This window comes from Girardinichthys multiradiatus, chromosome 4, assembly GCF_021462225.1.
Source record: "Girardinichthys multiradiatus isolate DD_20200921_A chromosome 4, DD_fGirMul_XY1, whole genome shotgun sequence".
In the NCBI taxonomy this organism is placed as follows: Eukaryota; Metazoa; Chordata; class Actinopteri; order Cyprinodontiformes; family Goodeidae; genus Girardinichthys; species Girardinichthys multiradiatus.
The window spans coordinates 43,312,850-43,340,654 of NC_061797.1; the positions used below are offsets into that span (position 1 = coordinate 43,312,850).

At 41.3% G+C, this 27,805-nt stretch overlaps 1 protein-coding gene across 2 annotated transcripts in view; it reads left to right on the forward strand.

Annotated features, from left to right (window-relative positions):
- nav2a (neuron navigator 2a) overlaps window positions 1–27,805 on the forward strand; it is a 129,995-nt gene that overhangs the window by 66,134 nt on the left and 36,056 nt on the right. For both annotated transcript variants that reach the window (XM_047364021.1, XM_047364020.1), the window contains one exon: window positions 8,111–8,233. In XM_047364021.1, coding sequence (XP_047219977.1) covers window positions 8,111–8,233 — 123 coding nt within the window. The remainder of the gene's footprint in view (window positions 1–8,110; window positions 8,234–27,805) is intronic.

Sequence of the window (27,805 nt, forward strand, 5' to 3'; positions counted from 1 at the left end):
AACAGAATGCTTAAATTTTTTTTTAATTCTGAAAACATTTCAGAATAACTGGGCTGCACGGTGGCGCAGTTGGTAGCACTGTTGCCTTGCAGCAAGAAGGTCCTGGGTTTGATTCCCGGCCGGGGGTCTTTCTGCGTGGAGTTTGCATGTTCTCCCCGTGCATGTGCGGGTTCTCACCGGGTACTCTGGCTTCCTCCCACAGTCCAAAGACATGCCTGTTAGGTTAATTGGTCACTCTATTGCCCTGCGATGGACTGGCGACCTGTCCAGGGTGTACCCCGCCTCCCGCCCATAGACTGCTGGAGATAGGCACCAGCTCCCCGTGACCCACTATGGAATAAGCAGTAGAAAATGACTGACTGACTGAAAACATTTCCTTAAATATTATGATGGCTAATTTGTTATATGAGCCTTAGCCTAAAATCCTGAACTAACTGGTTCAATTACAGTTGTAGATTATACCAGCAGAGGGCAGAATTGTTTCTTAATGATGGAACTACACTTAGAGACAGGTTTTACATTTAACATTTATCTACCATGGAACAGATTCCAGTACAGTATAGACCATCTCTTTCCTCAGATGTATTAATGCTGATGTTCAGATAAACAGTTTATCTTTCTTCATAAAACCACTGCCCATGTTTCCACATGCTCTTTGCAAATTTTGGCTGTAACACTAATATCCAAAACTCTGTTGTCATCATTGCTATCAGATGAAGCTGTAAAAAGCGCCAAGATGACACCCAGATGGCATCTGGGTGTCAGATTCAGAGAGAGTCTGCAGAACAGCTGCATGAGTATTTAGCTCAGATAAAGGTGAAGGTGGACAAGATTCTTTATAATTAAAAACAAAACTAAATAAAACTCTGAGACCTCCGAGAATAAAAAGCCTCACTGGGTTTGGACTGATTTGCAAGTGGCACCTAAAGCAGAAGCACCTTTCTAAAATCCAAAATCCACTTGAGAAGTCATGTCAGAACATCTGCTTATGTCTTAGGGGATTTACATTACCTGGCCAAATGTTTTGCGACAGATTGGTTGTTATAAACTATTACAATTTACTCTGGCACACTGGGTCAAACCCTAACTAATTGTGACCTTCGTACTCGTACTCGTCGTCTTCCGCTTATGTGACCCCTACCCACTTTATCAGTACTTGGAGGTTGTTGCAATTATTTGTTTTTTCTTTTTATGTGCTTTTATGTGCTATGTTTGATCACAAGTTGTTGTTGGGTTTCATGGATCCATGCTTTCCTGTTGTTGACGCCAAATTCTGACCCTGCCATCCGAATGTTGCAGCAGAAATCGAGACTCATCAGACCAGGCAATGTTTTTCCAACCTTCTATTGTCCAATTTTGGTGAGCCTGTGCAAATTGTAGCTTCAGTTTCCTGTTTTTAGCTGACAGGAATGGCACCCGGTGTGGTCTTCTGCTGCTGTAGCCGATCCGCCTCAAGGTTCGACGTGTTGTGTGTTCAGAGATGCTCTTCTGCATTTCTTGGTTGTAACGAGTGCCTTGAGTGCCTTGTTGCTGAAAAGCAATACAGGTCCTTCTCAAAATATTAGCATATTGTGATAAAGTTCATTATTTTCCATAATGTAATGATGAAAATTTAACATTCATATATTTTAGATTCATTGCACACTAACTGAAATATTTCAGGTCTTTTATTGTCTTAATACAGATGATTTTGGCATACAGCTCATGAAAACCCAAAATTTCTATCTCACAAAATTAGCATATCATTAAAAGGGTCTCTAAACGAGTTATGAACCTAATCATCTGAATCAACGAGTTAACTCTAAACACCTGCAAAAGATTCCTGAGGCCTTTAAAACTCCCAGCCTGGTTCATCACTCAAAACCCCAATCATGGGTAAGACTGCCGACCTGACTGCTGTCCAGAAGGCCACTATTGACACCCTCAATCAAGAGGGTAAGACACAGAAAGAAATTTCTGAACGAATAGGCTGTTCCCAGAGTGCTGCATCAAGGCACCTCAGTGGGAAGTCTGTGGGAAGGAAAAAGTGTGGCAGAAAACGCTGCACAACGAGAAGAGGTGACCGGACCCTGAGGAAGATTGTGGAGAAGGGCCGATTCCAGACCTTGGGAGACCTGCGGAAGCAGTGGACTGAGTCTGGAGTAGAAACATCCAGAGCCACCGTGCACAGGCGTGTGCAGGAAATGGGCTACAGGTGCCGCATTCCCCAGGTCAAGCCACTTTTGAACCAGAAACAGCAGCAGAAGCGCCTGACCTGGGCTACAGAGAAGCAGCACTGGACTGTTGTGGTCCAAAGTACTTTTTTCGGATGAAAGCAAATTCTGCATGTCATTCGGAAATCAAGGTGCCAGAGTCTGGAGGAAGACTGGGGAGAAGGAAATGCCAAAATGCCAGAAGTCCAGTGTCAAGTACCCACAGTCAGTGATGGTCTGGGGTGCTGTGTCAGCTGCTGGTGTTGGTCCACTGTGTTTTATCAAGGGCAGGGTCAATGCAGCTAGCTATCAGGAGATGTTGGAGCACTTCATGCTTCCATCTGCTGAAAAGCTTTTCTGACCATTCTCTGTAAACCCTAGAGATGGTAGAGCGTGGAAATCCCAGTAGATCAGCAGTTTCTGAAATACTCAGACCAGCCCGTCTGGCACCAACAACCATGCCACGTTCAAAGTCACTTAAATCACCTTTCTTCCCCATTCTGATGCTCGGTTTAAACTGCAGCAGATCATCTTGACCATATCTACATGCCTAAATGCATTGAATTGCTGCCATGTGATTGGCTGATTAGAAATTTGTGTTAACAAGCAGTTGGATAGGTGTACCTAATAAAGTGGCCGGCGAGTATAGTGCTCAGGATGCTTTACTCTCGGTCTGACACAGGATTCATGGTAACCTGCACAGTTTTTTCTCCATGTCTTATTTTTGTCCCAATCAGAGGGTTCACTGAATAAAATAACTTTTTCTCCCTTTTCTTTTGTTTCCTCTGGTACTTCCTGCAGAATTTCAGTCTGTCCTTTATATTTTCCTTGTAGTTAAACCGCATCTTTTCTGCATGTTAGCATCCAAAAACGCATAGACCACATAGACCTGCCTTCCTACCTTGCCATTTCTGTGGATGTTGGGGTGGTAGCCCAATCCCAAAGTTAAATTATCTTTAAACGAAGTCCCGGCAGGACTAAGGCACATCGCAAATTAGGTTTTAGCGACTACGTTAGTTTTGTAATTCACTTTAAGTAACCAATTATTTGCATTTCATTGGATCACTCTACATAGCAATTTGAAATTAATAGAAATCACCACAGTAAAATATGAAGCAATAAAGACTGAGAAATACTTAATTGCTGTATGTCTCATGAGCGTATTCTCATTTTTTTATTTCTAACACCACTGAATTAGATTTACTTTTTTTTCAGCTTGAAATGATTCCCTATTATTCGTACACCTGACACCATCATGAGACAACAAAAACCAACAAATCCTCTTTTCTTATAATCTAGATCTTGTTGGTGTTTGGTCTATTACTTGACAAATGACTTGCCATTGATGTTTTATCCATGTCAGTTAATTTTCTGTGGGTGAAACTGCTCATACAGGAAGAGCTGAGTGTTTTAATTGTCTGAGCTTTATAAAGCTTTAGGAAGAAGTAATGAATGACGGGGAAACAGAGCTGTGTTGACCATATGAGGCTCTTTGTTGTCAGGGGTGGAAGCGTGCGTGCGTGCCTGAGTGCGTGCCTGCGTGCGTGCGTGCGTGCATGCGAGAGAGCTTGAGCAACACTGTGTGTGGGTATGTGGGTGGAATCTCCATGTGGGTTAACCATTTAAAACAGACACAGACTGACGACCTCCCACTTTTCTCTTCACCCTCGGGCCATTTTGCGGTTCCCTCTATCACGAGCGTGTTAGCACCCAGTACATACTTAACTGGTTCTTCCACACTGGAGCTGGGATGTTTACCTACAGAGAAGGAGCTGTCTGGTGGAGTTCACTAATAAACACACTGTGTAACTCTTCCTTCATCTTTAAAAATGGCTCTGAAATTGGTGATATCACCAGGGTAACGTTTGGTTTCAATGGTTGGTTTTTGATTTTGCCTGTGTCCCATTTCCTCCGAATAACCCGGTGCCCTCCCTGTACAGAATAATCCTAATTAATCTTGAATGAATGAATGAATGGGTATGGTTGGAAACAGCACCAATTCATTTCAACACCGGATTAAAATCGAAACGGTATAAGGAGATTTCCTTAAGATAGATATTAAACTCCCAACTAATTGTACACAAACTGGGAATTTCTTATACTGTTTTGAATGTGTTAGCTAAAATCTTTATAATATTCTAGGTCCTGCCATAGTAGCAATATTACTGCTTGCCCCTCTTTTAGTGTCCTCTGTGGTTTTGTTCAATCCCCAACCCCCTCCACTTTCCCCCTCTTTTGGCTTCTCTGTTTCTCAGAGATGAGGGAACCCACCTCGCCTTCTCAAACGCTTTGGGGGTAAATTGTCTGATCTATCATCCTACCCTCCCTCCCTTCCTTTTCTACCCTCCCATCCCTCCACCACCTTCCACAGACAGACCTAACCTCCAATCAGGAAAGGAAAAACATGTGGAACAGAGGAGAGGCACCTCATACTGAAACTGAGCTCTCACAGAACAACGCTGTACTTCCACCACTCATGGAAATTTGGCCGGCTTCTGATATCATCATGATGACACACGCTTTCACCTGCTGACATTATCCACACTGCAGCAGATCTCTGTGTTTGGCGCAGACAGTAAAACAGAAAGGGCCCAGACGGTTAAACGGACACATTTCTTTCAAGATTTTAATCCACGCAAATTACCTGGACGTGTTTGTTTTGCTTTCGAATAACATGTTTGAGGCAGACAGGTAGGTGTAAGATTCAGGTGATCCATTGAAAACATTTTCTTTTTTTTTTTTGTAGTTACATGATTGTGTGTATATCACGGTGGACCCATCATTAGGGGGTCAAACATACCTCCAGTATCATTAATTTATCGTTTGTTACTGTAAACTCTACTGGTTGCTTGGTTTTAAACCATAAATTGTCGTGTTTGGACACGTTTCTCCTGCTGCAGAGGGTTACAGGTTAACCGGCTGCTGAGCAAGAGGAAAGGACCCCAGGTTACACATTAGTGTGACAGAGTAATGTGTCGGTATGTGTTTGTCCCAAGGTGACTTTGCAGTGCGATGATTGATGATAACCCCCCTTAGATTGGATCCTGTGTCTGTGCAGAGTCTCAGCTTAAACTGCACTTGTTTTCACTTCTGTTACTTTATATGTCTGATGTAAGAATTTGTCTAATTGTTGCAATGGTTACCTGTCAAACTTGGTGTTTATGAAGGTGATATAAGGCTGTAATGGCAATAGATCAGTGTTTTTTACGTTTGCAGATTTTCTTTTTACAAATTCATTTATTTTTAATATAGGACCATCTTCTAAATGTTTTTCTTTTTGAGAAATCCCTTAAAAGCAAACAAAAGAAAGCCTTGATAACTAATTCTTGTTAGCTGGTCAGTTTGAATTGGATAAATGTGAATTAAGATCTAAAATTTCTGTATTTGGGAGAAATGTTTTCTGGGAAAGTTGCTTACTACAATGGCAACGATAGTCCATTAAATAAAATATTAAACCATTAAATCAAACCTTTGTCCTAACAGAATTCCACAACAGTAAAGATGAATGGGACATTTTTGCTTTATACATTTGACACGATGCCTGTTGGTAATTGGCACTGTATAAATAAACTGAATTAATAAACGCTGATTAGAAATTGAACATCAGCCAATTCTAAGCATAGTAAGCTGAATAATTGGCATGTTCATCTGATGGCGATTTCATTTCATTTCACTTTTATTCATGCAGAAAATCTTATTCACAAATTCTCAGGACACTTATTACAAAAACCTTACAAGGTTACAATGTAGCTGCAAACAATATGAAACAATATTCCCTCCATATAGGGAAGCAGTGGTGCTTTTTTACTGTAACACTGCCAGTGCCCAATTGAAGGTTGAAACTTTTAAAACAACAATGCATTATTTATCTAAATAAGTTATTCCATTTTTTAAATCAGATTGTTTTACTTGCTGATCAGTTATTTAAGATTAGCCATTTATATTTAGATTTCCAATTTTATACTACATTAAAGTTAATAAAATGTCTAAAGTGCAGTTAGATAATAGTTAGCATCATCTTGGTCAGGAAAGCTGCTGTAATACTGGAAAACCTTCGCATTTGATACTACAAATATATCTGACTTCATGCATACAGCTGCAGTCTTCAATTAGCTTACATGTTGCTCCTGCTCCGGGTTGCTGAAATGCTTATATGTCAGCATGTTTACTCCTTGGGTTGATATGACATGTTGATATTTTTTAACATATTTCATTGTGGTTCCAGTTAATTGTGTGCTACTTACAAAGAAGTAGTTTCATTATTTCATAAACATAACCATTTGCTTTCATTGTCTTAAAATGTAATTTTAGTGGTGCTCCACTCAGCTCTCTCCCACCGATTAGATCACATGACACTAAACAGGGAGCCGCAGCAGTCAACACAGTATGTCTTCCTCAATGAATGCCATTTTAAAGGATGGAAAACCCCCATAATTTAGAGAAAACAGATTTTCTAAATACAGAAAATAATGTGCTTCTCTATAAAGTGTGAGCACAATAGGAAAATCAGTCATTATTTTTAGGTGTCACTAAAATACTACCACAGAAACAAAAACCAACACCACATATTGAATGTTGAATTTGGCCAGTTACCCTGCTACTGATAACTTAAAAATTATGACATCACCAACAATGTATATCGAATAAATAATAAACAGGTTCACAAACAAATAATCTCTGCAGATCTACCATTGGTTGTTGTTTTCCTAAAGGTTTCTGTCTGCAGTTGAAATAATTCTTGCTAGTAAACGCCAATAACAATTGTTTGTATGCAAACGTTTAAGTTAAGATCAAGTCAGTCGTCTTTCTATTAGAAGTTCCTAGATATAAAATACTGGTTCCCCCACTGTTGCCATATAACCCATCAGAGATTTTTAAACCATGTATTAAATGTTATGCTTTCTTGTTTGAAGCTGAAACATAGTTTTCAGCAGCTATCTCAACCCACACTATATCAGCTCCAACACCGATTCTGTTTGAAAGCACATCAGTGCACCCAAAGAGCGTTTGTCTATAGGATACACGGTACCCTGTGTATACTCTACATGCATTTAGGTACAGCTGTGTATTTGTGTGTTCACAAGGTTTCATTTTGCTTCTAACGAAGACTGCATTTTAGTGGCCAGTTTAATTTTTCTGTGCTCTTTGCTGCAGAAAAAGAATCTCCAGTTACACAGAATAAATGTTAAGGCCCCAGCTTTTTAAATCAGCAAACATTTCTAGAAAGTGCAGTTGAATGAGTCAATATTTAGATCTATCAGCGATCTCCTCCGCAGGTACATATTTGGGAATTTAGTCAGTGCTGCTTCTGTTCTGCTGGGAGTGTTTCTAAGTGTTCACCTCCTTGGCATCACTTTTCAGGCTGTAACCGTCCACCTCTTCCTCCATCACTCCATAAATCATGTATTTTCTGTTATGAAATGAACTAAATGCCATCTTCCTGTTTATATATAAATAGTCACTATATTTGTGCCATGTCTTATTTTTAGTTCCTCTGTTCTTCAACGTTTGACAGACAGGAGCAGTGACGGAACTGGTTTTTGTAATGAATTTATGTTCTGGAGAAATGAAGAACAGAGTCATCCTCTGTCTATTGTGCAGCCTCTTCCTTTACACCACTACTGTTCGCCACAATAGCGGAATCTGTGCCATCTTATTTGCTGTCTCCAGTGTTTGTGTGGGAGCCTTTTAGCTCTGATTGATGGGCATTTTGCTCCAACTGGAAAACCACATGGACGTATGCTCCATCTCCTGAACTTAATAAAAAAAGAAAAGGATTTGTCAGAGAAAGACCAGAATGTGTTGAAATTAGATTTGAAACAAAGTGTTGTGCTGCACATTCTTTTCCTCCTCTTTTCTGTCCTGTTTTTTTCCAAAACTGCATGCTGGTAACTAAAAGGTTTTGTTGTTTTTTGCAGCTACATGACTGATGGAGGTTTGGGTCTCTACACTCGCCGCCTGAACCGACTGCCTGACAACATGGCTGCTGTCCGAGAGACGCTCCATCGGAATATGTCACCAGGACAGGGAGATGCTGATAGGTAGGCTTAGCACATCTTAAGAAGGCATTCTACCTGCTTTTCTCATCCAACATGGATCAGTCCTTTTCTTTTGAGTTTTTAACTTTATTTTTATATCAGAATCAGAATCAGAATCAGAATCAGAAAAGCTTTATTGCCAAGTACGTTTTTGGACATACAAGGAATTTGTTTTACAATAGTTTGTATTATTCATATATATATATATATATATATATATATAGATTTGGTTGATACCAATTGGGTTTTCAAAAATAGCATTGTTTGCTGATGATATCTTACTCACAAGAAAAGTCCTCTTCATTTTCTTTGCTCTGTATAATATTATTGACAAATCTCCCAGAATCCATTTCATCTGAAATATTCCAAATTTGGAATTTGGGAGTGGAAAAATGCAGTTCCTGGTGGTGAAATCTCTTGTGTGTTGTATTTTCAGTGTTTCTGGTCAGTTATTCCTCTCTCGTCCATGTTGAAAACAGAAATCTTTTGCTCTCAAAGCGTAGATAAACAAGATATGTGTATATAATATGAATAATTGATTTTGTAGTGTATAGAACTCTTATGTAAGCTTTCAACCTTGGCAACTATTTGTGAAATAATGTGTGTCGAAAAAGGGACTATCTCTTGTGTGTGTGTTGACACATGTAGGAGGAAATATGTCTGAAGCAGCTCTTGGTTAATATGACCCGGTTTCAGTACCTTTAACTACACTTGTAGCAAAAAATTGAATCATGAAAAAGCAACTCAATAAGATGTCATAATTTAGAATCAAATAAATTTCTGGATCTCAATTTATTACACACTTTTAGGATGGTTTCATCATTTGAGATATTAACCTTTTGTGTTGGACGTCACACTGCTGTGAAGCTGTGTGACGGCAGGCATTTTCATTATTTCGTAATAATTAGATAAAAAAAGTGGACAAAGTTTTGTTGCATCTGTGGGACTTTGCATTTTTGTCAGTGTTTGTGATTTCGCTGCAGCCTTTGTCCTGTCAGACAGTTGGAGAAGGATTTGGCGAGTTGGCGGGCAGAAATGAATGAAGGCTTAGCAGCGCCTCACCATGTAGCTGAAGAAAGATGAGGAGGCTGAAAGAAAGAGAGACCATGGGGGAGGAAATAAAATGATTTGAAGATGGACAGCAGAATGGCTGGAGATGGCTCTGAATGAATAAGGGGTAAATTAGGCGAGACAAAGGCCTGCTGTGGGTGAAGACACACAGACAAAGTGATTGGTTTCTGAATTTTATGTTCAGGTATCACCAATACGTCACAGAAAGAAAGGTCTTTTTGTTGTTTTTTTTACAACTAGCACTGGTCAATATTTTGGCAAAAATTCAATGCATCTGTATTCTCTATCTGTATCTGCTTCAAGGATATTTAGGTGTAAATCCTCAGGTGTGGCTAATTTTCTGTCTTCCAGACTTTTGACCTCCTGTTGCTGTTTGTCCTGCACAGACACGTACACACACACACACACACACACACTCTTGTTTTACTATATGTAGTGAGGACCATGTGTTGACTCCCATTGACTTCCATTGATTTTCAGTCATTTTCAACCCTTTCTATGCCCTAACCCTGACAATAACCCTAAACCTAACCATTACCAGTGCATGCCTAACCCTAACCTTAACCTAAAGTCAATTCATTACATTAGTCCTAAACCTAACCGTTAGCAAAATAGGTCGTGAGGACCAGCAAAATGTCCTCACTTTGGTACAAACGGTCCTCAATTTGATGGTGAAATCGGGAAAATGGTTCTCACTGTGATGTCAAGACAGGAACACACACACACACACCCCTTTAAGCCCTTTAACACAAACTGTCCTCCCTTTACCTTTCATCTATCCTGTCTCATCCCACTTCCTCCCCTCTTTTCATGCAATACTCCAACTATCCTCTCATCTCTTCTTTTCCCCTCTTGGTTGTTTTGATTAAAGAGTTCAATGAGTAGAGGAAACTTAAAATTAGTTAAATGATCAAAGTTGGGGGGCATTTTCTCTGCAGGGCTTATAACTGACAAAGTTTGCAGATGTTACTTTTCTCCTGAAACCTCACATTTCTCCTTCATTATCCTCTTGTAGCTTAATGTTTTGTTTAGAAAGAAGGGCTAGCAAAGACGAGAGGTTGGTCTCCTCCTCATGCCTGCAGGAATGTCTGATTAATCTGCTTACTGCTTTAACTTTGGGATTAATTAGGAGGTTTTGGGAAGCATCGGATCAAATGCATTAGCATACTGAATGGAAAGTATTAAAGCTGCAGGGTTAAGAAGGGTGACTGGTTTGGTCTTGTAAAAAATAAGGCTAATTTAATTCATCAAAAGGGAGTTAATGGTTCAGCATGGTGCAGGTGGAATAAAGACCATGAGCAGTGTATATTTCCAGAACCTTCTTAATTATGAGCGTCACACAAAAGTTAAGACATCTGTGCTGCTATGGATTTGTTTGTGTGACCGGTCAAAAGTTTTAGATACACTTTCTCACTTAATGGGTCTCTTTATTTTTATGACTGTTTACGCTGTAGATTCTCACCAAAGGCAACAATACTGTCAATGAATACACATGGAAATATATCGAAAACAAAAGGTGTGAAACAACTCCAAACATTTTTATAGAGTTTACATTCTTTAGAATAGCCACTGCTTTACACCCTCAGCATTCTCTGCATGAGCTTCATGAGGTGGTCACCTGAAATAGTTTTTCAAAGAGGCTTGAAAGAACTTCCCAGAGGTTCAGAGAGAGATGGTCAAAGGTTAATATTTCAGTCATCACAGCAAAGGGTGGGTACTTTAAGGAATCTGAAATATAAAACATATTTAAGGTTCTTTTTCAATAAACTGTGTTCATTCTGTTTTGATGCCTTCAGTGAGAATCTACGCACAATGTAAATAGTCATAAACATAAAGAAAACCATTAAATGAGAAAGTGTTTATAAAACTTAAATCCAAGACTTATTTTTCTGTATTCTCTGGTTTGTGATGCAGCCAAGCCTTGCAGGAGAAGCTGGGGGTGGAGGGAGGTGTCGGGTGTTCATGTGGTGCTGGGGCAAAAACGCTGTGACCTCTGGACTCGCAGGTCATGGGCTTCAAAGGGCTTAGGTTCGCATTTAAGAGCGCTCAGAAAACCTTTAAAGCCTTCGTGCTAAACTTTTTTGGATCAGACCAGACCTAAACTAATGAGCAGTGAGGGATGCAACTGGAAAACAGTGAAAAGCTCATTCACACAACAGCCAAGAACATGTGTAAATCAGCAGCTGTGCAAGATGGCTAATGTTTCAGTTGGCTGCGCAAAAACTTGTCAAATGTATTATGTGGAAGCAAAAATTAGTCATGAAACAACAGAACGTTAATGTATGAGTAGAAGCAGAGACAATAGATAATAGAAGCTGTTTGCTTGTGTGTGTAAGAGAGCTTTGTTATCCCTGTCATCAATCTTTGTGGCTGAGAAAAGAGGAAGCAATCTATAATGGTCTAGTTTGAATCCTCTTTGTTAAAGAAGACAAAGGAGAAGAGGTCTTTGTTGTCTGAAACTGCTGAGGATGCACCGAATCCCCCCCGTCTTTTTTTTGGATGAGTGCTGGGTATCATTTCTCTGTAGCACATTGGGAAACAAAAGTATTGTTAAGATGCTATTTTAAGCTTAAAAAGTCAAAAGAAAGAAAATGTGAGACTAAAAGTCAGTTTAACAGCTTCATTCAAGTGGTTGTATTTGGTAAAACTTAAGCTTGCAGTTTCAAGGGAAGTACACATGATGTGGCAAGAAGTGTGCTGATTGTCAATGTTGCATCATACATTAATGAAAACAGAAGTAATGCAAGTCAGTTTCATCAGGTGTGTCATTTTACCAAATTTTTGGACCATCTGAACTGTGCATGCTGACAGTTTGCACCATTATAAAACTCAACAGCCAAATAATCAATAACCAAGTATGATAATAAGCAAAACAATAAAAAATAAAGATGCCAAGAATGTTAAAGGTCCACTGTTATCAAATTATTTTATGTTGAAAACACAGTTGATTTGACAGCAATCCACTGCCACCTTCTGGGCTGGAAAACAACTATAGGCTCATTTTGAATGTTAACAATAAAAAAAATGAAACATATAAATCAGAGCACCTTATCCAGAGTTTGTGTGAGAGAGGAAATCAAGAGTAAAATAAAATGACGTAAACTGGCCAAATCTAATTTGCAAATGTTAGGTGATGGCATTATCAATATTATAATTATTAACATCAAGACCTGTGTATCCTTAAAGGCTTTATTTCATAAAAAGATTGATAAATGAACAAGAAAATGTAGTTGTTGTAAATGTGATTTTGGTTCAGAATGTTTATGTGAGGAAGTATGAACATGAATAAATTCAGTTTTAATCTCTGATCTGTATTTAGAAGTAGTTCTTTTTAAGAGTGAACTGGAGAAACACTGCTTATCTGGTTATTTAGTCACATTGATGTTATTTTTTACTGAGTCTTAGTCTCCTCACTACATCAGTCTTAATGAAGATTGTGTTGTTCTCTGTTAGGAAGAAAACATTTTTGGTTAAAATCAAATCAAATCAAATTTCCCCCTTGGGTTTTTAATGTTAGACTTGTAGGTATTTTCCGTAAAGAAATCTGAGCTGTGCCCACTGTTGCAACTGCGATGGAAGCCAGATGTTAGTGCGTTAGCTGTTTAACACTTGATATGAGAGTACAATTAATTGGAGGGAAAAATGCAGATCTCCTGCCATAATAGCATGATATACTGTAACTAAACACTTCTTGTGTTTATTTATTTTTTTATTTGAGGGGTTATGTTGAGGCAGATGACTCGTAGAGCACAAGTATAAAATTAGGCCCCTCAAGCTTTCAGGTAACAGCTTACAATGCATATTAAGGAAACACTGACACAATAACTTTATATAATAAATAATACTTTAAGTTCAAATATTTGTTAGCCTGTCCCAACAGGCTTTTATGAGAAAGAGAAATATATAATTGACAGCATCACAATGCTTTCAATGATATATTGATTTTTTTTTTTATGTCTGAATAATTAATTTTCCTAGCACTGAAGCATTTTGTAGTCCTGGAAAAAGTTTTTTAAAGGAAAAATCTGTTATAGTGATTATGACATGTTTTTCTGTGATCCAGAAAAAGGTAAACATACTTTCTCCAATGACTAAAAGCAGGAGTGGCCATGAAAAGAAATAAGCTGTTGTAAGATTAGGTTTTTGTCGGCCTTCGCAGTGGTTTTAATGGCATTATGTGATGCATCTTAAAGCAAACACAGCATGATCCACCTAATTCACATGCAGACACCTTCATCAGCGGTCGTTACAGCCTGATCCCTTTTGCCGTCGTCTTCGTTATCTTTTCACTGTAAACAACAAGCTTTTGTGAATATCTTTGCATTGTTTTGCCTTTTCAGGCTCATTAAACAAATTAACAACAAACCTGTTTCCACCTTTGCGGCACTGAATCGTTCAACACCTAATCTTTTAAGCCCTCGTACAGAGCTGTGTTAGCACTGCATTGAAAGACACATGATTGTATTATTCCACTAATAATTACTCATAGGGCAAATAAACTGCAATCCTTGTTTTACTTTTACCTCTGAGCTATATGACACACTGTATAACACAGTTCAGTTTCTGCAATTCTATCAGGATAACTTTACAGTCATGAAATCCATTTGTGTTGCTATGAATCACTCTGTAGTCTTTTGGCACTTGTTAAACTCCAGCTGGTTTCCGTTACTCAAACCAGTCTCCCAGTACTCTGCTTTTCTTTTGTATCTGACAGACCTATCCATCCCCCACCCCTGCTGTATTTCTGTTAAAATGATCTCTCATTATGAGTATTCATTATGATTCATCCTCTAATTGTTTTGTCTGCCCCCACAGATGTTGATGTTGGCTCATTGTATAAAGTGCAGCATGTCTGAATCGGTGTGTGCCCTTGACTGTGTTCTCAAGCATCCAGTTTCTCCCTACAAGGTTTTGAGTCCCACCTGCAACAGAACAGAGGTTGTGTGAAACAGACACAAAGATGCTCCAAACCCCAATGTGTTATCTCCTATCTGGACCAGAACAGGTTCCCTGTTTGCCTCAGGGAGTAGATACGTGTTTTTAACCTTATCGAATCTTCTGCCCTTCCAACACCTGCTGCTATGTGTATCCCACTCTCTAGCTGTCTGTCTCTCTGCAACCTCGCCTCCACCTGCTCCCCTGCTTCGGCTATGTTAATGTTATGGTTTGCTTCTTGGGTCTCGCTATAATAATAATTATTGTTGGATTAATTGTTCTCCCACCAGTTTTCCTTCCTGTTCATGTGCCCAGCACTCCAGATCTTTGTCGCTGGACCTGATTAACCCACAGCTCTGTAGTTGTAATAACATATAATACAGCCAAACATTGTCAAATATTGTCTTTCATCTTAGAAATTTCTCCAGTGAGCATCTTGCAGTGATTCCAACAGTATATGAGTAATGATGCATTTCTTAACACTTGGATAGTTTATCTGTTTTTCTATGCAAGACCTGAAAGGGTTACATTTCAACAACATTGCTACATAGACTGAAAAAGTGTGGAATTTGATTTAAGTATTTTCCAGGTCTTGATAAGTTTTGAAAAAATTACTACATAAAAATATTTGTGCGTGCAGTTAATTTCTGCTCATGTACAAATCCAGATTTATAATTTTAAACTCAGGGAATTTTTGTGAGGATTTATTTCCATCGTTTGCCATGTTGACGGTTTTAGGAGAGGAACTCAGACACACCAATGAACCTCTTTTTTTTTTTTTTTTTACCGTGTCCTGTCCGGCAGAGTACCACTCAGAATTGTTGTCCGAGTGCCAAGAAAAAGCCCAACAGTTTTACTTTCACAAGTGGAGCATTACAGATGACCCTTTAAAACTTTGTTTGATATTCATTAAAAGAAACTCTATTAGACACTGCTTTGGGATTATTTTAGTTGTTACGGCCACAGAGACAGAAATGAAAAGGAAAAAAAAGAAACATGAAAGAGAGTAAAGGGTGGGCAAAAAGGAAAAGGGGAGAGAAGGAGAATAGAATGGAGGAAAGAAAGAAGGATGAAAAGAATACTCCCCTGCTTGCTTCTACACCTGCAGAAACGTTCATATTACCATCTTTTTTACCGAAAAGTGCACGGTACTTATCAATGCAAGATGTATTTAAATGCGGCTCAATATAGAACATTTGTGTATCTGTTAACACCTGAATCTAAACACCTGTGGGTCTGAGTGTGAGCGCACTTGTGTATGCAATAGTGAGTTTGAGGAGACACAGACCCACCCCCCTGAACCTGGAACAGATACGCAGGAGATTCAAAGGCCCCCCGGAGCACAAGAACCCCATGAGAACCACCGCCGGGACTACTGCAACCCCCACAGAGAAGAGCAGGGGAGAGTCCCAGGAGAACCACCCACCGGCCACAGTGTAGAAGCCCCAGGGACCTGCAGCAACGAGCCCACAGGCCATGGATCCAGAGACCTGACACCCAGGGACTTATCACTCCCCAAGCAGAGGCCCGACAGAGCCCAGGGGTCCAGGCCCTGGCAAACAGCCACTGTAAGTGAGCCAGAACACAACAAAGCACCCAGCCCCGGATACCGAGGACCACAAGTACACTGGCGGGCAGAGACATAAACCACCGGCAGGTAGTGTGGTGGGGAGGGAATAGGTCCCACATTTGATGGGGGGGTCTAAACTGATCCAGGAGAGGGAGCAGCCCAAGACCCAACCTGACACAAAAAACAGGCGCACACAGTCACAAACACACATTCCCACCCTCATGCGTACACATAAAAACACTCATACCAACGCACCCAACGTAAAGACAAACACTGGACGTTGTACACTCACTCACACTCCCCATACATACTCTGTACTCCCAGGTCCAGGTGCTGATACCCCATAGGGACAACCAGCCCCCAGACCCAGGAGGTGGTCCCCTTCATTCGTGGGTGGAGACAGGCAGACCACCCCAGCACCTGAACCTGGTCCGGGCTATCCTGGGCTCGTGCCTAAACCTTAGGACCCCGACCCCCCGCCCCTACTCCAGTCCTCAAGGACCCCCATCTTCATCCAGAGAGAGGGCCATGTACAAAAGAGGGGTCTACATGGCCCTAACAGGCCCGCCAACCAGAGCAGAATAAAATAGTCCCAAACCCCCAATGAATTCTGATCCCAACCCCAAGAGCCCCCCACCCCCAATGAACCCCGACATGAATCTCCCCTTGGGGCCACCCCCAACCAGGACACAGATAGTAAGCACATGCCCTGAACCCAAACGCCATGAATCCGCCCCCCACACAACATGGGCACACTCCACAGGTGAGCTTCATCCCTGAAAAGCCGACGAAGCAAATAGCACAAGCTCCACACACAGCCCCGCTCCAAGCACCTCCACCGCATCCTGCCCCCACCACACAGCGTGCCGCAACAGTAAGGCAAGGGTCCCGCGCAAAGTCACCCCAGACCCCGCCCACAGGTGCAATGGGGCAGACACTGTCACGCACCAAGCTCACAACGGAACCCCCGACCCCACACAAAACAGGACAAACTCACCCAGCAAGAGGTCCCCGGCCAGCGGCAAGCACCTGGGTCTGGCGTCCCCCACCACGCCCCTGCAATCACACAGACACACCACATCACTGCCAGTACAACGATAGCCCAGATAGAAACAATATCCAGCTCAGCTCAGCTCTACCATCGCCGCTGAGCCAATCCAGATGCCAGTGACCCCACATCCAAGAAGACGACACAACCACCTCACCCCAAACGCTGCAGCCACCCACGCCACCCTCTAGTCCGCTGCCCCAGCCAAGGCACAACAGCCAGCAGGGCAGCACACCGCCAAGCCCGCCCAACCATTAGGCCAGCATCAGCTGCCCTCGCCCATCAGTCTGTGAGAGGGAAAAATGCACCAGCCGGGTTACCGGGCCGGGCAGGCAAACCGCTCCAGGCCAAGCATATCCCACCAGCCGCCCCAGTGTGGACACTAGACATGCTCCACCGCCCCAACCACCTGACTGCCGACCGTAGCCTTGCTCCCGGCCAGGGGCAAGAGCCACATAAGGGAGCATTGGAGGAAGGCCACCCCAGCACGACAAGGATCAGGCACCCCACCAACCCCACACACAAACCCCAGAGGAGCCCCAGGATGCCGGCCACCCACCCTCCCGCACAGCACACCCCGCTGCACCAAGCAGGCTAGCCAACCCCTCCACCACAGCGAAGCCACATCTTAACACTGCACACTGCCTGGCCAAGACCCCCTCGTTGGAGCCCGACGCCCCCCCAACCGACAGACCAGGCACCAATGCCAGGGACCGTGATCCAAGGCAATCCAAACGATCATTAGAGGGCCGAAAAGCCAGCCCCAGACAACCCCCGAGACCCGAACCCCAACCCAGATCCTGACCAGAAGGCCACTCCCTCTCCCGGCCTTCGACCCCAGGCGGCAAACAGCAAACGAGGGGGTGACAAGAGCCCAAGCCTACCTCTGCCCGCTCAAATATGGTGTTGATGCGTGTTGTTGTAGTGTGCATTTAAAAAGAAAAATGGGTGGGGAAGAGGGTCTGCCACAACACCCCCCTCCCAGAACCCTTAATGTCTACATGCAACTTAACCCTTAGAGGTGAGCACAGGCACCAGAGGTTAGGGTAATAAAATACCCTCCCTCTTAGTGCCATTGACCGCACTCACACTGAAGGCCCTACATGTGAATGCCAAAAAAATGGTTATAAATGATTGTCTAAGTTGTACAATAAAATTGGGGCAAAGGCTGCCATGGGACCGCAGAGATGGAAAATCAATGCTGCACTCTAATGACACCCCTGTACCCCAAGGCCCTACATGAGTGGTAGTGTGATGGAGTGGGCGGAGGAATGGGGACGGGGAGGGAAGGACTGGGGGGCAAAATGCTCTGGAGTGGGCGGAGGAAGGGGTCCCAGGGAGCCAGCTCCCTGGCTGACCCCAATAGGCACCCCTGTTCGCCGAGTTCCAACAAAGGACGGAGGCATAGGCACTTCCGTCGGGTGAAAGGCTGGGAACAGGTACCAGGCCCCCGAGAGCCAACCGAAAACCAGGACCAACCACGCCCCCGAACTATCAAAACCACACCCAGTCCCCCGCCCGAAGGAGCCACTGATCCCCAACAAAAAGGAGCCTGCTGGAAGTGTGCACAGCGTCGACCAAGAGTGCACCCGTACTACAGAAAAAGAGCAGACCAGCTGGCCCAGCACAACCAGAATATGCCACACAAAGCAGGGCACGTGACCAACATGCCCAACCACCCCCGAACCACAGGGCAGAGCAAACAGAGCGCCCAGTCCCTGATGCCTGGCACCGGACCGCGGCCGCAAGCAGTGCAACAAAACACATCCTACACCAAAACCGAGACCGCCAACAAGATACACACGACCCGAAATGGCAGGCCCACCCCAATGCAAGCTCCGAGCCAGCATAGACGCATGCATGCCCCACAGACAAACATATTGAAGCTTTTAAAGCATACATGTCATTTTATATTTGAGCTAATAAATGGTAGATCTGAAATATTAATATTATTGCATACTGTATGTTCTACGTCTAGCCAGGGTTCATGAGGACTGTGTTTAAGCCATTTTGAGATATATTGTAGCCTGTTGGCTAAGAAGTAATGATGAGTTAGGCAGATCTAGTCCTCCTTTATCTTTGGTCTTTTATAGCCGTTTTAAGCTAATACGCAGTGGTTTATCTTTACAAAGAAATTTAGCGATGGAGGAGTCCAGAGATATAAACCAGTCAGATGTGTTCATTGAGAATAAGTAATTGATTTTTGGCAAGACCGTCATTTTTATTGAAGCAACCCTGCCAATGAGTGATATAGGTAGAGATTTCCATCTAGCGAGATTATCTTCCACTTTTTTTAAAAGCGAGATGTGGTTTAATTTTGTTAGGTCTGCCAATCTAGGAGAAACATTAATACCCAAGTATGTAATATTCCCTGACTGCAGTTGTATATTAAGGGAATTGTGGAAAACAACTGTTAATTGGAAGAACTGTTGATTTCAACCAATTTATAGAATAATCCGAAATACTTGAAAAAGAATTTATCAATCCAATTACCTGAGAGACAGAGGTTTGCGAATGCTGGAGAAAGAGTAATACATCATCTGCATAAAGACTGATTTTATGTTCAATATTTGTGCATTTTATGCCTTTAATATCTTTATTTTGCCTGATTGCTGGGATGAGTGGTTCAATAAAAATTGCAAATAATAAGGGGGAAAGTGGGCATCCCTGCCTGCTACCCCTCTGAAGATAGATGCTGGAAAATGTTTGGTTATTGGTCCTGATACGTGCCATTGGGGAACTGCCAAATTCTGTTGGCATTCCCAGGCCACACTGTGCTCGCAAACCTGTAACAGAAAGAGTACAAGAGGCCTCCGCATAGCATGAAAAAACCACCTCAACTGATTTCTTCTAATGCAAATAAATACCAGCTATACTCCAGATCCCCCTGGATGTCGATTCTTATCACCTTATCTCCAACGCAGAGTCCAACCACCCTGCTGTAGAAGCTAATTTCTCTCATTTATATCTGGGATCTTCTTTCAATTTATTTACAAGCAATTAAATTAACTATTTTAAGCTAACATTTATCTTTGTGTGCACACACAAGTAACACATTGTTTACGTTTAAAATATGAGCGGTAATCCAAATTCTCCCCAAGCCTTTAATGTCCTTCAGATATTAGGTGTTATAATGGCCTCCCAGCTACAGTTATGCTGAAAGCTGCATTCACTTTGTCTGAGTGCGGTGCGTTTGGATTGAAGCCTTGCTGACTAGAAACTATGAAGCCCGCTGTGTAATGCAGGGAGTCTGTAGTACATTTGAAGGTTGACTGAGTTTTACAAATTTGAAGCACCCACACATATATCCCATTGTTTACAATGCTTTAAAATGTCATCTTTGAACATTAGGTGGCACTGTGGTTTATACCATAAACAGGACAAATAGGAAGATTAAAAAAATTGTAAAGAAACCATGAAGTTTGTTTACAAGAAGAGACTGAGACAGAGATATGACTACCATGTCTTCCATAACTGGCAGACCACCACCACTAACCCATTCAAAATCTCAGTCCCATGTTTTTGGTCCAGTCTGGAATCTGTCCTGGGCCGTTGGGACAAAACCATAGGTGGAGCAAAAGGAGAATTCATCTAATGAGGGTTTTGTAGGTGCATTCAACCCCAGAGTAAGTCTGACTGCTTCATACTTCTATTGATTAAACTTTATGGGATGCCAAATAAATGTTTAGTGAAACTTTAAAGTTTAAATCTAATGCATATTTAGGTCCAGAAAAGGGCTTCATGGGGAACGGTCTGCCTACTGACTTAAGATGGACTGCAGACCAACTTGCTTTGTCTCAAAATAACATTTTTGTCATGGGAACTGTGGAGTAAAACAACAAGTGGTTCACTACCAGCTGGAAGTCCCATATGCTGTTATTCTTTAAAGAGGATCATCATTTGTTATCTAGAGACTCTTACAGGAAAAAAGTACTTTTTTTCAACAAACTTGACTGGGATTCCATGTGAGTGTTTCTTACAGTGCAGAAGAAAGATGTCACCAGCCTTGTTTTAACACTGAGGTGAAAATAGGTTTGTTGGTTTGCTGTCGGTCTTTACCTAGGGGACCTGCACTCATATTAGAAATTCCTTGTTTGTCCCAGAGCTCTTTTAGATAACGTGGATGCAGCATGGAGGGGTAGTGTGTCTGTCTGAAGTGATACACATCACATGTGGTCAGAATTTAGTGTGCTTTCGCTGTGGATCCGTGTCAGTCGGTCAAATCTATGGGAGTCGTGTGTTTACCCATTAAACACACAAACACAAAGAGAAAGAAAGCAATCAAAGGACATGTGGAGGAGAGGCAGTCGCATGGATCTGAATACTGTGATAAATCCTCTGAATGTGGAAAGCAATTTCTTTTCCGAAGACAGGAGAAAGCAGGACCAGACAACAAGACAAACCCAAAGAGGCAGAATGACAAACATTCCTGATTGTGCTGTGCTGTCCAGTCCCGTCTTTCCCTGTCCAACCAGGGACAGCTGTGTCATTTTCAGACCGCAGGACTCCAGGGATCCTGCCTGGAATGTACCAGCATCCCCTTTTTTCCTTCTCCATCTTTTCAGTTTGACCATACAGTTCAGAGCTTGATTCTTTTTGTACAAACTTAGAAAACAAAAACTGAATTAAATCATCTTAGGTATTTTTGTGCACAGCAATTGTAACAATGTAAAAAAGCATTAAAATGGAGCCATAAAGTCAGAAAGAGATGGACAATTATAATTTAGCCCCCATCTTATACCCCCTTCTGCACCACCACCCCACCCCCTCAACTACCATCTGACTAAAGAAGTAAGACCACATCTGACATATCAGCTAGAGGCTGAGAGAGCCTCTTATCCAACCTTTAAAAGCACTATAACTGTAGTTTTAAAATGTTTCAGCCTTTACACATTTTGTTTCTTGTGATGGTTTGATTGGATAAAAAATCTTCCTTTATTGTGTAACTTTTGGACTTTGATCAATGAGAAAAGGTTTCTTGCCAATCTTGTCTGCACGCTTTTAACTCTTTGAAACTCCTGGGCCCCAAAGTTTTACCTTATGTGTAAAGAGGCAAGCCAAAGGGTGTCAGTGTTTGGGTGGGTTGGGGTCGTGTTCTGGTTGTGTATGTATGTGTGTATATATGGATGGATGGATAGATATGATGAAGAAGCTTGTTTGCAAAGTCCAACTGTGAAGTTCTTGAGAAGTCTGAAAAACTCAAAAGGTAAATGGGGTAAAGCAAAAATTTTGCAATTATTTCTTTTAGCTAAAACATAAGTTTACTGCCCTACTTTAAGAAAAAAATAAGCAAATTTGTTTGCCCCATTGCAGTGGGCAAAGCAAACATCTTTCCTGTGAAGATAGCTGTATTGCTCAAAAACAACACTTGGTAGAGACCATAAAAACAATTAATGATAAAATCATTTATATTTTAATACTATGATTATATCAGACTAAATATCTTATTTAAGAACTTTCTGTCGATTAATAACACCAAACTTTTTTTTTACTGTAGATACAATTAAATATTACTGTTGCACAATAAAATAGCTGAAGCTATTTTTCAGATTCCAGGAAAGAACGTGGTGTGACATTTTTCCGCTTTGTTTCTGCGTTTCTGCGAACAACAAGAAGCCCAGTTTATCTCTAAACACTGTCCATGTCTGGGCTTGAAGAATTTAGATTTTTTATTTAATAGTGTAGATTACACTCCTGCTCTAACACTCCACATTTCACGCCACTAAAAATAGAGCACTCTTCTTGGCATTGTTTTGTGTGGTCTTCGTGATTTAAAAATTTTGGATGTAGAGTCCACATACTGACTCCTCTGTCTGTATGTTTAATTAAAACACACCTGACTGCTTCAGTGAGATGTTATCTGTTACCTCCAAAGATATTTGTCTAAAGTTTTCCCTCTCCCTCTATCGTCTGTCTGTCAGGGGGCCGACAGACACAGAGATTTGGGGGTAGAAGTTTCCTCTTAAATGCAGGAAATCCCCTTTCTTCTGCCTGGCTGCTCTGTTGTGGCTGCATGTCTCTGTGTACATTTCTGCGGCACAAACTCTGTGTGCACGTGCCAGAGTTGGATTTTTCATGAGGTTGGGAGTGTGGGGGTTGTTGGTGAACTAAAATGACCAACAGACCAACCGTCCAACTGACCACAGTCCCAGGAGTCTAACATAGGGAAAGTTAAAACAAACAAATCCACTGCCTTTTTCTCAGGACGCTCGGATACCATTACTGGCTGTCCCATGTGGGAGCTTTATTTTTTTCATTGCCACCAGGCCCCATTTCCCTAACTGTGTTTCTCTTTAAGGAAATTTGACCCCTGAACCCTGACCCCTTTGGGAGAGCACCTAATCTAATGGGACCTGGCAAGAGGCTAGGTTCCAGTGTGGAATGTCATGATTTGGGTCACATTTCTTTCTCCATTACTGTCATTTTCTGACTGGTTTATAGGCCTTTTAGCCTATTTAGTACATGAAGGAGTAAAGCCTATCCTATAGAATTATCGGCTTGCACCAAAATCCAACTGTGCCAAGTTAAATTTCACACCACAATAAACAGGAACCAACTTTAAAATACATTGTTTTTCACCAAAGGAAATCTGGTTTTTGATTTGATTCGGTTCGCATGCCTTTGAACTGTGGTGTTTTGTTGAGCACCGACATGCGTTTCCACCAGTTGTGGGAACCAAGCATGAGTAATCAATAGTGGGCATTACACAGCGCGGTAGAGAGACGACAGAGCTTGCTGAGCTACGTGCAGTGTTCCTTTTAATGCAAATAGAGAGGATCCATGAATCACTGTTATTACGGAAAAGGAGTTTGTGACGCCGTGCAAGAACAATGGTATGTGCAATGCTTTAATTTGCATATGTTCAGCATCTGCGAGGGTAACGGAAACGAGTAGTTATACAATCAAAATCCTGTTCGGGAACCAGAATGGGCTCTGGATCATGTTGGTGGAAAACAGTTAATATAGTAGAACTTGTTGGTATGTTAATCTGATCTAATGAATTTGGGGTTTCCAGGATGTGTTTTAATCTCACAAGACTTAAAAAATTATTAGATATTTAGAGGTGTTGCTATCATAGCAAATGATCACATATTGACTAAACGTGATCATTTCTTAGCAAATTATTTTGATTTGTTAATTTAATATCAATAGCAAAACAATTGTTAATTTGTCGTTGCTGGTCACTTTATTGGATTGTAGTACTACTACTACCAATAATAAAAATAATAATAGATCAACTTTATGATTTTTGTTTTCTATAATCGAGGAGGCCTACACCACACTTAGTTTAAGGAGTCAGTTTTTCCAAAGTCCAACTTTTCAACAACCCAGAAACATTTATTTGACTGCTCCCTTGGTTATGATCCATTAGATGTTGACCTCGACTTTTTGCAAGTGGCACAACTTCCCTCTGGGGGCATCCTGTGGTTAATGTCTCCATCTCCTGTGCTTGGTCAAAGAGGGCTCGGCGGTTGGTAACAGGCGAGTTGCTTTGCCAGCAGGAGGCTGAGGGCTGGGCCCTGCCGTTTGGCCTGATCTCTAATTAGCACTGGCTTGTCAGCTGGTCAGGGTGGATCTGTCTGGGAAATTGCAGTCTTGCACAAACAGACACTCAGTATACATAAACCAGAGCTGGGAACCACACAGCAGAGCAACTGGAGGATGAGGATTGTCTGCGATCGTGTGGCTTTGACTTGTGCTGCCTGTTTGATACTGCTTAGGCTCAAGTGGCTTATTTAGGGCTCAGGGTGTGTTTGTGTGTGTTTCACTGAGCACCATTAGTGGTGCTTCTGCAGCAGTGAAGTGGTTAACAGTCTCCAGGGAGGCTCAGGTTACCAGCAGCTGGGCAGGTCCTCTGCTCAACTCCTTTCAGCTCAGTGTTCAGCGCAGACAGAGACAAACAGTGCCTGAGGGATGAAGCATCGGTGCAGCAAGTGACAAAGAAGCTTAGTCCAGGAACTCCGCCAGGACGAGAGAGGGGGCAAGAGACACTGAAGAAACTCAGAGAGAGGGAGACGGGGAGGAGAGATTTATTTCTGTGAACCCTTTCAGCAGCATGGAGTCATGAAGCTTTCTGTCCAGCTTGGCATTTTCGCACAGCGACCCAGTTCCCACAGCAATACAGGCACCCTGAACAGGTAGATACAATGTGTGTGTGTGTATCTGTGCAAATAGTCAAAAGAAACATAACTTAATGTTTGTTTTTATTTGCTAAGTGATCTTTGGAACATTATTCTTGCTTAGTTTAAGAGGAGAAGCATCCTGAAATACTCCTTTTTCATAATTCAGCTGTCCATATTTATTTTCTTTGAATGGAGTGTGTGTGGGAATCTCCCCTGTGGCTGTGTGGATAAGCTGAACCAAGTCTGGTCAGTCTAAATCTCTCATCACCCCTCAGCTCTTGTCTCTCCATGGATGCTTTCAGTTCTCTAAGCCATGTCTGCACTAAGCTGCTGCTTGATTTATTCACCTGGTAAATCCAGGAGGAAGTCGGGTCATATCTCAGTACATCAGATGTGTTTGGTCTGATGTTTGTCAGGAACCAGCTGATTAGGTTTTGGCGGAATTCTGAATCTGGGAATTCTGCCATTGAAAATGTCTGTTTTTGTTTAGTTTCTTAGTTTGAAGCCATAATTATAATGTGAGCTTGCTCCTTGGTGGGAAAATTCTGGGCGTGAAAATTGACTACTGAGCAACATTGCTTTGGTTTTGTATGTACCAAAGCAGTGTCAAGCACTTAAAGCCAACAACACTATTTACACTCTTGGTTGCATGCTTTTAATTTTTTCCAAAATTCACTAAATAAAAATGACAGTCCTGTCACAAGTATTAACATTTTATGTCTATTATACTGGGAGGTTTCAAATAACAGTATTTTCTGGTGTGGAGTTTATTATTAGCTCTAAAATGCCTGGGTTAGTAAGCAGATGTTTTTCTTTGTTAAACCATGTTCACTTAAAGCACCTGAGGTGCTGAATAGATGGGATTAAACTGCATACAACCTTATCAATGATTTCTTCTTGTCATAAATTAATAAAGCCATCATGCTTCCTCAAGTACTTAGATGGTTTGTTGCTTATCAAAATGTTAGCAGTTCCACAGTCCTGTTCTGTCATCCAAACACTGACCAAAGACTGTATCCCAACATCCTAAAAAAAAAAAAAAAAAAACTCAGATTGGCACTAAAGCCTGTTACCCGAGTCCATGTTCCTAACCTATTGCCATACATTTTCTAGCACAAAAGTGACACCTAGTGGCTAAATTGGGGTTTTACATGAAACTCCTAAAAACTATTTATGACAATAATCATTACCAGTTGAAAATCAATTAAAATTGCTCCCAAATTTACAAGAATATTTGGAAGATCTTCAAAATACAATCGAAAATTCTTTATTTTTATTCTGACTTTTATGACCAGCCATTACTGGGCAAAAAAGCATTGATGGTTGAGATGTGTGTTGGATGAAACCAAATCTTCAATTTTATGCATTCGTGATTTGTGAATTAGTTTAGAGTTGGAGTAAGCTCTTCTTTACAGAAGAGGACTTATTTTGAATTGTAGTTTTTTGGCTTTATTGCTCTTTCAAAACTATCTGCATTATGTAGAGATGAACCCAATCTGCCTTCGCTAGCCGATAACAATTTCCGGTTCTCTTTCAGGTCTGACCTACTGGTTCCAATTTTGTCTTACTTTCAATGTCCTTTCAAAGAACTTTAATGTACACAAACACATATGTGCAAGGTTTGTTTTAATCTAACAATTAAATGCAACCTTGGTAATAAATCAGAAAATGAAGGCATTGTAAGGTTGCCAAATGTCTGCATCAGTGCATGTTTCCTCAACCCTTTTCTTTTTTTTTTTTTACTAAACTTACAACAAAGTTTATAAAACAGCATCATGTTTGTGATGTGTTTACATACTGAAAGAAATGTGGGAGTTTCTGTTTTGATGTTTTGATGAAGAAAATCATGTTTTATAGTATCTGACCCCCCTGATCATCAATGGAGAACTGTCAGATTTGAACCACTGGCTGATTGATTAGTGCATCATTAAATGAATGCTCAAAGATGGAAAAAAAGCTGCATCAAAATGACAATGTAACTGTTGTAAAGACAGTTTAATCAAAATGAATGCAGCCATCATTGGATTTTTAGACTTTTCAAACTAACATTACAATTGTATGCTCTATTTCCTTTTGACAGTCATTTGTTTGCATATCCTGATTTTATTCAATTTAGGCATGTGGCTTAAGTTTTAAAAAAACATTGAAAAGGTTATTAAAATCAGCTAGATAGAAATGCAACTGAATCCTATTGCGTGTTTGTGTGTGTGTGGGTGTGTGCGCGCGTGTGTGTATTTGACATCCGCTGCAGCCAGCCATGAACTGGCTGTCACCAGCAGCCTCCCCCTGCTCCTTTCAGAGCAATGTTTGCCAACTGGCTAGGCTTCCTGTTCCCCCCAGACTCGAAGCGGATTCAAGCACAGACACACACACCAGCAGACACACAAAGACATATTTACAGATATCCTTAACTCCTGGCACGTTTGCTCTGTTCATATGGGTCTATTTGAACAGCTCAGACACACAAGCACACCATGATGTCACCCCTCCAATGAGCCTTTGTTCATATGATAGACAGCCCCATTCAGACATGTCTGTGGGCCTGTGTCTCTGTTTATCCAAGTTGAAATCAGTTTAATGGAGAATAAAAGGAGAATCACCAGGCAGTCACCAGATTCTTCTTTTAGTTATGTTTCATGCTGAAATTAATATTTCTTTTTTCATGTTTATATAAAGTCAAACAATTTTATAAATTAAATTAAATCACACATTCATGCTTGATGTTTTTTAAAAGAAAGAATTAATTTTGTATGCATCTAACTATAATTGCCTCTGTAACTGAAAGGAGATATTAGATACAAAAAGCTCTACAGTTCGGTTTTATTTCT